General features: G+C 42.9%; 1 protein-coding gene across 1 annotated transcript in view; it reads left to right on the forward strand.

Annotated features, from left to right (window-relative positions):
* Positions 1–1,259: 1,259 nt before the first annotated feature.
* Positions 1,260–13,942, forward strand: part of Syn2 (synapsin II) — a 132,645-nt gene continuing 119,962 nt past the window's right edge. Inside the window, exon 1 of the mRNA XM_051155111.1 lies at positions 1,260–1,787. Within this exon, the coding sequence (XP_051011068.1) occupies positions 1,408–1,787 (380 nt within the window). The 5' untranslated portion in view covers positions 1,260–1,407. The remainder of the gene's footprint in view (positions 1,788–13,942) is intronic.

Raw genomic sequence — 13,942 nt, forward strand, 5'->3', positions numbered from 1 at the left:
AGCACCTGCTAGTGTTAGCGACAAGACACTCAATGGTTCCATTCAGCCCAGTTAATACTACCAAGAACCAATTCAAATAATAATAAGGATGTAGACACCACTACAGAAATATCTACTGTGTAGCAGGCACCTGACCTACATGTTCTCATTTACTCTAACAACTTTGAAAAGTGCTATCTCTTTTTTATTAGCTGTGTGTGTGTCCGGGAAACGGGGCGGTCCAGAGGAGTAATTTGTCCAAGCTCATATATCACTCCGGGTGGTCTGCCAGTCCAGTGCATCTGCTATATTTCGTCCTAATACAATGTAGGGAACGAACGTACATGAAACGAGATCAAAACCAAGGTCCTAACGGCACACAAATTATAGAGTGCACAGAGGTGGTGGCAATCAGACAAACCTTTATGGAGATGGTCAGTTAAAGGACCAGGTCTCCCTACAACACTGGAAAACACCAATGCGTGTCAGGGAATCAAACTGAGGGGTAGCTTTGGCTATCTGAGGGGTCTTGAAGAGACCTTTCCAACCTTCCTGTGGCTTCCTCTCTCTGGTTGTGTTGTTAGGTGGGCCAAGGAAATTGCCTCCAAATGCCTGTCCTGTGCAGTGTGGAGAGTGCCTGCTTAGGTCCCTTTCTCCTCAAGGAGGATGAGGTGGCCCTCCACTTCACTGTGGTCTGGACTCCCTCTTCTTGGGTTAGGCGAAGGTTTTTCCCACTCAGCATGAAGGGGTGGGCAGCTTTGTTTATACATTAATTTAGGTCTTAGCATACCGGGTGTGCGTTAGCGGGGACGGATTAGTCCGCTCCTCCTCACCTGGCGGTTGGGGTTATTGGCCTCTTTCTCCTGAGCTTCTGAAAAGGAGCCGCTTCTTTTTGCTCACTGAATGATGTGCTATGGTGTGTGTGCGCGCGCGCGCGCGTACACGTGCCCTAGCAAGGTAGCTGTTTCCTCTCACCTCAGGGTAGGGAAGCTGACGCCTCTCTTCAACCTAAAGGGCGTGAGGGTGGTATCTTCGCCTCCAACTGGGACACGACTCTCCTCTCCAAAGCATGAAGGTGGTGGTGGGGGACTCTCGGCTTCCATTCGGCGAGGGCGCCTGGTTCCCACACAGTCATGCTCTGGTGGCTGGAGGCCAGGTTCTCCCCCTCCACGTACGACAGAGCCTGAAGGCGGGGCCCAAGCGAGTAGGCGGGGGCGGAGCCGGCTCTGCGGCGAGGGGCAGGGCCAGAACTAGCCACGCCCTCAGCACCGCCCACCGCTCTCTTGCTTTGCAGGCTTGCTCCTCAGACCCAGAGCGCCGCGGCTGTCTGCTGGGCTCCGGAGCCGCGGACCACCTTTGGTCGCCCCGCGCCGTCCTTCCGGCGCTGTCTGGCCCGCCGCCTCGAGCGCTCACAGCCCCTCAAGCCAGATGATGAACTTCCTGAGGCGCCGGCTGTCGGACAGCAGCTTCATCGCCAACCTGCCCAATGGCTACATGACTGACCTTCAGCGCCCGGAGCCGCAGCAGCCCCCGCCCGCCCCCGGCCCCGGTGCCGCTCCGGCGTCCGCGGCTACCTCTGCTGCCTCGCCCAGCCCCGAGCGCAGGCCGCCACCCGCCCAGGCACCTGCACCGCAGCCCGCGCCGCAGCCCGCGCCGACGCCGTCGGTGGGCAGCAGCTTCTTCAGCTCGCTGTCGCAAGCCGTGAAGCAGACGGCCGCCTCCGCCGGCCTGGTGGACGCGCCCGCGCCTTCGGCAGCTTCCAGGAAGGCCAAGGTGCTGCTGGTGGTCGACGAGCCGCAAACCGACTGGTAGGCCCCTGCGGGGTCCGCCGGGGACAGGGTGTGAAGATGGACCCTCGAGGTCACCCGGGAGAACATCCGGGAAGAGCAGGTGGTCGTGTGTGGGAGGGGTGAGGGTAGGCATCGACCTCCCAGAGGTGAATGGCTCGGTGGTCTCCAGGCTGGCAGCAGAGCCTGCTACTACATTAAGCACCCGTGGGGCTTAAAAATAGTGATAAGTCCACCAAGCTCCAGAGGAAGGCCACACAGCCAAGACTGTTTGGGCAACACACACTGGCTCTGATGGTGATGGTGGGGACACCATAAAGTGGGAAGGGAAAGGGGGATGGATCTGAGAAGAGTTGGGGGAGGGAGGGTGACTATGATCAAAACAGGTTGTACAACATCATCTTCAAAGAACTATAAAAAACAAAAGCAAAACAAGAAAAAAAAAATACTTTTGGAAGGGGCAGACTTAACAGTTCAGACACATACCAGCCAAGGTGAAAATGGCCCCAGATGACCATTAAAATAAAGGCCACCAAAAAATGACCCTGGGCTGCAGGGCTTGGAGTGAATTGGAGTGGAAAATAGTGTTTACCTTTGAAAGCTGGTGTCCTGTACTGACATCAAGGTGGGTTAGATCACAGATGTGCTAACTCAGTGTGATTGGCATCTGTTTCAAAATGATGAGATTATTGCATATGTGCAGCGAGGAGGGGATGTATGTTTTTCAAATCTCTCTCTCTCTCTCTCTCTGTGTGTGTGTGTGTGTGTGTGTGTGTGTGTGTGTGTGTGTGTCTGTCTGTCTGTCTGTCTGTCTGTCTAAATGATGGTGGCTTTTTCCTAGCTGAATGATGAAGACCTAGGTAAAATATTACAGATTGTTAAAAGGCACAAATAAAATGATTGGCCGTAATGCAGTAAGGGGGGAAACTTAAAGAATGCTTTTTCTTTTTCTTTTTAAAGAGATACAGGGATTGGGGAAGATTGGAGAAGGTGTTAGGTTTAGTTGAGAAATACACGAACGAGGTCCACTGAAGACTAATTAATGAAGAGTGGCTCCTTTGATGCAGCAGGAAGCTGACTTAAGAGATAGTGGATGGTGGGCTGACTGGTGAGTCTGAAGACATGAAAAGGCCAGGAATCTAAGGTGCCTTTTCCTTAGGAATTCGAGGAAGGGTTTCTGTTTGTTTTGTTTTTCTTAAAGGCTTGAGGTGATTGATGCTTGGATCTGAGGGTTCTTCCCCAGAGGAAGGAACAGGGACCCCAGAGATGTTCATTCCTCTTTTAGCAGATTTCCTGTTTTGCTTTTTCTGCCATGCCTTCATCGAGAGACTTGGAGGGAGAGAGGGAGTGCTGGCGTGAGCTGGTGGAAAGGAGATGTACACCTGGAGATGTGTGTCCTCCTACTGGCTGCTGTTGGCATGATGGAATCATTTCCTTTGGGTGCTTTGTGTGGTTGGTCTTTATTTTTCAAGATACCAGGGTGCACAAGACCTTTATCAGAAAAATTTTAAAAGGTACCCACCAGCAAGAGGGCAATGGGGAAGGCATGGTAATAGTGCCTCTGGGATGAGTCTCCGTTCAAATCAACAAGTGTTTATTCAGGAGGGAAGGAAGGTAACTGCATTCTGTTTAAGCACCCCATCGTATGTCCAACTTTCTGGTCAGGACTCTTGATGTGATATTCCATTACGTTTTCACCACAAAACTAAGGCTTAGAAAAAGGTAAGTGGTGAGTTTACAGCCATACAGCTAGTAACACGGTGACGCTAAGACTGGCTTCACTGCTGCCACCCGACAGTACTGTCTTGTTATTAGAATGTTACTGTGATCAGTAGTAATAATACACTTCCTTTTTAGGGGTTAGACAATGTTGGGGGCCTTTGGGAAAACCCACACTAATTTGGGTGACACAATAGATAGCCTGAGACAGTTAACAAAAGGAATCTAGAGTTATTGGTTAAGATTATTAAAGAAATTGGTGACATCTAGAGATATTGGTGAGCGCTTAAAAATGAATCATTAAAGAAGAGCCAGGAAGTGGGGAGGACCGAGGCTGACATTGATGCTTCCCTTTTCCAGGCGAGCTTCTGATTCTTTTGAGTGTTGTCCTGGTCTCTCACCCCACTGCAGAAGCCATTTGCTTGCTTCTAATTGCTAGTTAGAGACCCACAGGTAGGTAGATCAGTGTCCATATGAGTGTGATGAGGCTTGCAGTTGAGTCTGTTTAGTTAGAAATGAGGGGTGTGAGATTTGAAATTCTCCTTGAATAGGATTATTTCCTAGGAAGAGAGCCGGGATAAACCGGAGAACCTGCTTTGCCCTAGAGACTAGACTTCTGATCGAAGTAATAGGATTCGCTTTCCTGTGGGCTGACTCTCAACTGCTTTATGATTTTCTCTGGTGTAGTAACATTGATTTATTAAAACCCTTAAGCTAAGTTTGAGTCAGGGACTTGATGCTAGTTCTGTGCTTCTGTGTATTTGTAGTCAATAGCAAGCCCAAGAATTTTCTCATCTTCTAGCATGTCTACATTTGTTTAAGACAGCTCAGTTAACTACTGATGAGTGCTTTTATTGAAAGGTCTCTGAATTAAGGAGCAGGTGGCTGCTTATGACAAGCACAGTAACTTACAAGGGTGCTTTTTTTTTCCTCAAGGCTAATTTAAATAATTTGTCTCACAGTTTAAGCTATCTAGGCAGAATTGAGTAATCAGGTGTTATATATACCCAATGCCATTTTTATGGTGCCTGAGTAGGAAGAATGCAATATCCCAGTAGAACCTAGGAGTATTGGTCCCGTCTGAATTAAAGGACGCTGACATAAAGAGTTTTTTTTTTTTTTTTTTTAAACAAGCATCTAAATAATTTCGGATGTGAAAGAAAAGCTTAAAACATCTTCTCACGTCACTGTTAATATACAGAAGATCCCTTTGAATTTCTTATCAGTGTAATTGTGGGCAGTGTGATTTGGAGCCCTGACTTCTACCTTGGCTCATGAGAAAATTGGAGAGTATGTCTTTCTTTTCCTTGAAATTTTAACATAGCCCGAGAGCTTTGGCTTAATTGCACACCAAAAGTTTACTGAAAAATATGTATGCCACTAAAAAAATGAAATCAATCGTGTGTGTGTGTATGCGTGCGTATGTGTGTGTGTTATTTGTTATAGCTTTTGTATTGCCCCAAATGCATGTCTTACTTAGGGTTCATAGCTATATTTGAAGTGCAGTTAAGATTGTACTTTATGATCTTCATGCTTTATTATAGCGAAGGAGGCCACTTGACACACCTCTGCTTCTTCAGTCACATCCTCACTGATGAAGAGGTTAAGTTTTCCACCAGGTGCTCCCCTGCCTCCATGCACGCAAGCACCTGTGACTCCAGTGGTCAAGTAAACACTTCCTACTGGCATTATTTCAGCACTTGATTTGAAAATCACTGTGGCACAAGCATTCTTGACCATCTAGAAACAGCAGATACAATAAGTCAACAGATGTTTATTAAATATCTTTATAGGGTACGCTTACTATCCAGCTCAGTAGATAAGATAAATACACATTAAAAAAAAAAAGCCTACTAAGGTCTACTTCTGGTATTCAGAGTATGGCCCCTTGGATCAATGGCATTTGCATCTACTGGAAGCATCTTGAATAACAGTCTCAGGTCCTGTTTTCTGCCCACTGCAACATATTTTGCATTTAAACAAGGATCTCATAATCAAATCTGAAGCACACTGAACTGAAGAACACGAGACTAGTGCTGTTAGTGCGGCAACATGACAACTACTGTCATTTATTGAGCAATCACTATATACAAGATCTTATACTGAGTTCTAAAATTGTCATCTGCTCTTTGTGACCACTGTGTGGTAAAAGAATGACTGGCTGGTCTGGGCCATGGCTCACACCTGCCATCTTAGCACTCAAGAAGCGGAGGCAAGAGGATTGTTTTGAGTTCAAGCCAATGAGACGCCATGTAAAAGAAGGAAGGAACAGACCTAGAGGGGAAAAAAAAAGAAGTGATCTCAAACTGAGCTTTGAAGAAACTTGACTTAAGAGAAGAGGGTATGGCCTAGTCCATAGCAAAATTAAAAAAAAAAAAAAAAAAAAAAAAGCCCACGAAGAGGTCCTGGAACTCACTTTGTAGATCAGGCTGGCCTTGAACTCAGAGATCCACCTGCTTCTTCCTCCTGAGTGCTGGGATTAAAGGCATGCACCACCATGCCAGGCTCAGACTTTTTGATTTTTAATAGCTAGCATTTGAGCATTTTTTATTAAGAAGAGGGGAATGAAAGATACGGAGTCTGTTTGGATCAGTGTTCAGGAGTGGCGCTAGGGAAGTCTTTGGATTACACCTCAGGTGGGCGTGGAATTCCAAGAAAGTTCAGGTTTTATTTTTTGACAGATATTATGTCTCCTATTCCTAATTAGAAGGAACATAAAGTTTTTTAAAAATAGAATTTCATTGTTTATAGCAACAATAATTTGCACTTTAACCTTCTAGGGTATTATAGCTGAAATATGGTCATTTGGGATATTTGCGAACAGGAAAAATTTGGTTTGAAGAAGGTAAGTGACTTCCTTAAGGTTATTAGGCTAGTAACTGACATAACCAGAACCAGGATTTGTGATTTCAGCCTCTAACTTCTTACATCCTTTCATTTCTATTCTCAGTTCTCTCAACTGTTGGTGGAGGCTTTTGAGCTTATACTCATAGCAGCATTTAAACTTGAAAGAAACTAAATAATCATTCAGCCTAGAGCAATGAAACAATCCATTGAAGGCTAAAGGTTGAAGGACAAAGAGCTGGAGAGATGGCCTCGCAGTAAAGAGCACCTGCTCTTCTTCCAGAGGACCCGAGTTCAAATCCCAGCACTCACGCCAGGCAGCTCACAACCACTCCAGCTCCAGAGGATTCAGTGCCATCATCTGGCCTCCACAGGCACTCTCACTGCTCCCTTCCACTTCCCTCCAACACATACACACACAAAACAAATCTTAAAAAAGAATTAAGAACAAAATGGGCAATAGGACTCACTTCTTTCAGAATTTTTATGATATTTTTTTTCTTAAATTACTATTAAGAGCCGGGCGTGGTGGCGCACGCCTTTAATCCCAGCACTTGGGAGGCAGAGGCAGGAGGATCGCTGTGAGTTCGAGGCCAGCCTGGTCTACAAAGCGAGTCCAGGACAGTCAAGGCTACAAAGAGAAACCCTGTCTCGAAAAACCAAAAAAAAAAAAAAAAAAAAAAAAAAAAAAAAAATTACTATTAAGGACATCCTCCAGGTAAGACTCTTTTCTCCTTAAAAATGCTTTAAATGTGCATTTATTGTTTCTGTCAGAGAGGGAGGGAGGGAGGGAAAGAGAGACCGTGCACTTGCCATGGCACCCAGTGGAAGGGCAGAGGACACCTTCCTGAAGTCAGTTCTCTCTTTCTACCATCTGGACCCTGGGGATTGGATTATCAGGCTTGGTGGCAAGTATCTTAACCTGCTGAGATATCTCACCTTTTCTGAAAAAAAAAATCTTTTAATATCTCCTTCAATTCTTTTTTAAAGCTTTATTTTTATATTTATTTATGTGTATATATATATACCATATTTGTGTAGGTGCCGAAGGAGGACAGAAGAGGCCATCAAACTCTTTGAGTCTGAAGATACAGGTTGTTGTGAGCTGCCTGGTGTAGGTGCGGGGAACCCACCTTGAGTCCTCTGCAAAAGCAGGAAGTGTTCTTAACGGCTGAGCAACCTCTCCAGCCCCCTTTATATCTTTAATCTTTTAAAGAGCCATTGAGCAGTTGTTAGGAGCACTTAAGCATATCACATAATAGCAAGGGCAGAAATCATACTGTTAGTGGGATAGTGATGTTTCAGCATAGGTCATTCTAAAATTGCTGAAAGCAACTCTTGAAGACCTAGTCATAAAAAACTAAAAACCCGCTGTTGTTCTTAGGACTTGTGTTATAATGATGACCCCCTCTTCAGGAACCCTGTCCTATCTTACTGCTCTGGCCTATCCAAGATTACTTACAGATGAGAACTACCATACCCACTTATAAATACTTTTCATATATAAAGATGGTTTATTTCGCAATAAAATGTAACATATGGTTCATTTAAGTAGTAACCACTCGCTGTTTTTGATATTACTGCATTTACAAAACGAGGTTATACACAGGGCTTTTAGAGCCATGTCTACTGTGTGCAGTGAGGACATGTTTAAGTACTGTGGTTTACAGGTTGGAGGGCTCTCTCTATTTCCACCTGCTTCATCGCAACCCCACCATGTGTGGCTCTCTAGAAATAAATAATAAATAAATAAATATTGGGACATTGTCTGTCACAGTGGGTTGCATTGTATTCCTTTGTTCTTCCCATGGAGTTGCCATTAAAGACCAAAAGGCTACAATACTACCACTTCAGAGGACACGATGGTTGAGGAGCTATTCCTCCCGTTATTGTTTCAGTACAGCAGGAAGAGGTAGCTGAGAACAGGGCAGGTTACCTATGGAGACAATAAAGTGAGTAAATAACACAGATGTCTGAACTCCAGACATGCTTATGTGTTTAAGAGTAGGAGGCCATACCAACTTTGGTATTTCTCTCTTCACAAGAGCCATCTGGGAAATTTTAACCACCTTACAGATGTTTGTAAAGTAAATTAACATTATGTTCAGACCCCTTACCTCTTTTTCCTTATCAGCCTGAGGCAGTGAAGACACAGGATTGAGGACCAGACAACCTAGCATTGAGCTCTGACCCTGCCATTAACAATATGACTATCAGAATTACATAACTGCTTCAGCTTTCCTTTTCTCTTATTTGATAACTTTTCAGTGTGGACCTATTATATGCCAGACACTGTTCTGGATCCTGGAATAAAACAGACAAAATTAGTTTCTTTATCTGAAAGATGGACATAACAATGTGTACATTTCAAAATGCTGTTGTGAGAATGTATATATTTCAACTGCTGTTGCGAGAAATAAATAAGGTCTTGAGGCATTTTGTAAACGACGAAGAGCCACTTGTGCTATTGCTTCATACACCCCTGTTTTCAGTTGTAGGTATCCAACCTGTTTGGACACTAACTTCCATCCCCATGTATGTGTGTGTAGTATATGCTTATATAAATGCTCACATATATACATGTATGTGTGTAGTATATGCCTATATACACATTTATATGTATACATGCACCTGTGCACATGTGTGTGTATGTATGTATGTAGGCCAGAGGTCAATGTTGTTATCTGACCCTATGACTCTCTCTACCTTGTTTTTTGAGACAAGATCTCTCACTGAACCCTGAACTCCCAGGATCACCAAGACTCTCTGGCCAGGGAGCTCCAGGTTCCACCTGTTATTCTCTTCCAGTGTTTCTGGTTAGTGGTTTATCTGGTAGTCCAGGCTGGGTCTGACTCGCTCTTGTAGTTCAGGCAGGTCTCGAACTCCTGATCCTCCAGCCTAAGTGTCTGCATCGTGGGATCATAGGTAGGCATGTGTCACTGCACAGGACTAGCTGCTTCTTAAATCCTATTTGTTTATTTACTCTTTATTTGTGTGTGCGTGGATATGTGCATGTGTGCGTATGCTTATGCCACAGTGTACTTGTGGAAGTTAAAGGATGATTATGGGAAGTTTCTCTCATATTGGTTGCTAGAGATGTAGCTGCAGGGGTCAGGCGTGAAGCATACGTCATTTTTACCCAATGAGCCATTTTACAGGCTCAGGTAATTTTTAAAAATTTATTTATTTATTTTGTTAGGAAGTAGCATTATTTATTTGATTTGTTTGTCTTAATTTAGGGACAGGACTACATAAATGGTAAAACAGGGGCTTAAGAGGGAAATGAAAGAAGAGAGACATATGCAGATGTATTTAGAAAATGTTACTTATATTCTTTCTCCTATCCAGTCCATTGTTCATATTGCTTTCCAAGTGTTTATGAGCAATAAAACAAACAAACAAACAAAGCATACTCAGCTCCAGTCATTTAGTCCCTGCTTGGTGTTCTCTAATACGCTGCTTGGTATGCTCACGGTCTTCCTCTGTAAGCTGCAGCATGCCTTTTCAGACTGCTTTTGGTGTTCTCGTGGTCACTTCCACCATTCTATGCATCGCCTTCTCCCTGCGCCTGCCCTGGACTTAAAGGAAGGATCCCGTGATGTTGCTGTTCACCTGCCTTTGTCTGGAATGCTCTTGGTTTATGTATTTCTTAACATTTATTTTCCTCACTCTCCTCTCAGAGGAGGAAAGTTCTGCCTATTTAAAAAGCCCTGTTACTTTCCTTCCTTTCTTATTTCTCCTATTCTTCTTTTCCTATTCTTTCTTTACTCCCATTCCTTCTCTCTTCTTTACTCCCATCTTCTAGTGAGTGTGTCTTCTGTTGGTTATAAAGAAACAAGAAAAACAAACAAACAGGCAAGCAAACTATCTTTGAGCTCTTAATCAACTCTTTTGGAAGTGAGACTCTTTTGTGTCTATTTCCTTGTCCTGTAATTGTTCTTATCCACAGTTACTGGATGTACTGGTGAAATTTGTTCTTGCTCGGGTACTGAACTGCTAAAACCTAGTGAGGGTGTGATTCATTGATGTTTGACAGTGTTTATCTTCTTTTTAACAGGCCCCTGGCCTCAGAACACTGTTTTCTTTGCTGTCTTCTTAAGATTCCTTTGCTTTTTTTCATTAGATGCAGCTGTTTCTTAGGGGACTGTTTTCTGGTCATTCTCTTTTTCCATTTGACATTTTCTCACTGGTTCATCTATTCTCAAGATGTCCCTTCCTAAATGTAATCAGCCCCCCTTCCCTTTAACCTTTAACCAGAAATTGGTTCAGTGGCCTGCTTGACATTTCCATCGAGGTGGTTAAAGGCAACTCAAGGTCATTTGGTCCAATATTGAATTTCTTCTCTCTTCCCTCTGTCTCAGTTCATCTCATATTCTACTTAGAGATACACAGTGTCTTAGTTTCTTTTCTATTGCTGTGATGAGACACCATGACTAAGGCAACTTACAAAAGAGAGGGTTTAATCAGCCTTATGGTTTCAGAGTGTTAGAGTCTATGATGGTAGAGCAAAGACATGATGGCAGAAACAGCTGAGAGCTCATATCTTTGTTGTTGTTTGTTTGTTTGTTTGTTTTGAGACTGGGTCTTCCTATTTAGTCCTGTTCATCCTGGGACTCACAGAGATCCTCATGTTCTTCCTTCAGGAGTGCTGGCATTAAAGTCATGCACCACTACATCTGCTAATGTTCTTGATGCACAAGCAGGAGGCAGAGAGACATACTGGGAATGGTGCAAGTCTTTTGAACTCTCAAAGCTTACCCCCCAGTGACACAGCTCCAGAAAGGCCACACCTCCTAATCCTTCCCAAAGAGTTCTACCAATTGAGGACCAAGCATTCCAACATAAGCTTATAGGAGCCATTCTCATTCAAACCACCACAACAACGGGTTATTACCTCAAAGCCTCTTTAACTTCTACCTGGAACCTTTGCAAGTCTCTTCATTGTTTCTACTTAATAACTTGAAGAGCTTTTTAAGTGTAAATAGCTATTTAAATGTAAATGGCATGTCTAGTCCTTTGCTTAACCCCTTCAGTAGCTTCTTACGCCCTGTTGATGGTCTTCCTGTGGCCTGACCTCTTTGTTCCCTGCCTCCTTCCAGCCATTTCCAATCTCCATTTCCCAGTCATTCTAAAGTGTTTGCAAATCTGTACAGAGATTATGGCATTCCTTCTTATTTGTATTCAGCTGTTAACTCCTGTTGTAATTACTTTTGCTCTTTCATTTTGTTGCTTGACCAAATCCACATTTCTGTTTTGAGATTGAGACAGGTATCTACTTTTCTAAACAGTCTTTTCCAATTTCCTAGACTTTGTTGGTAATTTGGCATCTTTATATCCTCTATGGAGGATCTCTCCCCTGGCCCCACATTGTGTGTGCGTGTGTCATAGTTTATACGTGGAGGTCAGAGGACAAGTGCTAGAGTTGGTTCTCTCCTTCCACTATGTAGGTTCTAAGGATCAAAGTCAGGTTGTCAGCATTGGTGGCAAAGGCTTTTTATTTGCTGAGTCATCTGGCTAGCCCAAGTCTGTGAATATCTTTATCCCTAGATACAACGTAATATCTGTTTGTCTGCTTCCACCTGTAGACTGAGCTCTTTGAGCATAGGCTTAGTATTTTCTTAATTTTTATAGCCAATACAACATAATGGCCTCGCATGCTTTGAAGTAAATCAATCATTGCCATACTGAGTTGAGCAGAAAAAGACTGGGATATTGAAAAAAAGGATAGAAGGGCACATTGTCAATTGAGAATTATTCTGGGATTACACATTGTGCTAGTCAGTGTTCTATTGCTGTGAAGTGACCCCATGACTATGGCAACTCTTATAAAGGAAAACATTTCATTGGGGCCGGCTTACAGTTTCAGAGGTTTAGTCCGTTATCACCATGGCGGGAAGCATGGCAGTGTGCAAGCAGACATGGTGTGAGGTAGCTGAGAGTTCTACGTCTAGATCTTCAGGCAGCAGGAGGAGAGAGACTCTGGGCTTGGAATGTGCTTTTTAAAACTTCAAAGTCTTCCCTCAGTGACACATTTCCTCCAACTAGGCATTACCTCCTAATCCTTTCAAACAGTGTCTCTCTCTCCCTGGTGACCAAAGAAGTATTCAAATCTATGACTACGGGGCCATTCTCATTCAAACCACCAGAGACACTTACATTATTGTGTTGAGGTCAACCATTTTTCTCTTCACATATAAGCTTTAGATTGCTTGTATGATGAGAGATAACTACTAATTTTCAAACTCCAGAAATCAACCATCTTTAGAGGTTTTAGTTCTGATTGTGAAAGCTATGGCAACCCACACCAGTGGGACACATTATCTGGTCCATATCAGTTCTAATTGAGTGAAGGCAAACGAAATAAAATACAGGCTCAAATTCCTCTTACTTAACTATCTTGTCACTTGGCTTTCAAGGGGCCATTTTTCTTAAGCTAATCCTCTTCTTGCTTCATCCAGAAACCTTTCCCTGAATGTAAAACTCCAGTCTTGGGCCATCTAAGCTACTTATTTCTTTCTTTGGAGAATTAGTTCCCATGTGTTATTGCTTTGCCTGTGTTCTTACCAAAGCCTTGTGTGCCTTCTCCAAATAGCTCTTAGGAGCTTCCTGCTTACTGGGAGTGTGGGAGTGGTTTAATTTGCTGATCTACAAGGATTATTCAAAACTATCACAAACAGTATATTTATTTCACTCAAAAAGGAACAAATTAGTTATAAACTGTATACTGATAGGACAGAATTTTGGAGAGCCAAAATAGCATTGTTTTTGAAAAATAATCAACAACAAAACAAACAAACCAAAACCAAAACTACACAACAAACTTTCAAGATCTGATCTGACTTTGCTTGCTTCTTTAGGCTTACCTTTTTTTCCACTCCCTACCTATTTGATGTAGCCATGCTGCACTGCTTGAATTAACCAAATGTGCCATGGCCTCGTGTTATCATTTATGCGCATTTATATTACCACTGCACTGCTAGAAAGGCTTTTCTTTCCCCTTGCCACTGCCTAGGTAGTTCTGAACAAGTAAGACCTAATTCTGTGTCAGTGGTTGCTCTATATTCTTTGACCTGCCACCAACTGTTTTATTCTCCCTATATATTTGGCCTTCAAAAGAAAAGGACACAAAGTAAAAATATGTAGGATGAGAAGGGCAAAAAAAATACTGCACAACTGCAGGCTCGGTTACTAGTGTATTCTATTTAAGATTTTTGATAAACTAATAATATAACTCTTCTTGGTAACTAAAAATATATGTAATTTATTATATTACCATAAACATTTTACTGTATAGGTATCACATAGCATACTGTATATCTTAAATACATATAATAAAACATTTTTGAAGTATATATAATAATAAAAATTCAATTATTGGTTTCTCTAGATACAGAGCTATAGTTAATCCTTCCTTAAATTTTTTTCAATTTGTTAATCAATATGCTTATTTACCTCTTATAATAGTTAACCCACTGTATTATGATGTTTTATTTAACAGTAAAGCTTTAACACTTCTATCACTTTACAATTCTAAGAAGATTTTTCGGTATGTAGCCAGGGCTGGTGGTGCAGGCCTGTGATCCCAGCTAGTGGGAGGCTGAGGGAGGAGAATT

Source organism: Acomys russatus, chromosome 13, assembly GCF_903995435.1.
Source record: "Acomys russatus chromosome 13, mAcoRus1.1, whole genome shotgun sequence".
Taxonomy (NCBI): domain Eukaryota; kingdom Metazoa; phylum Chordata; class Mammalia; order Rodentia; family Muridae; genus Acomys; species Acomys russatus.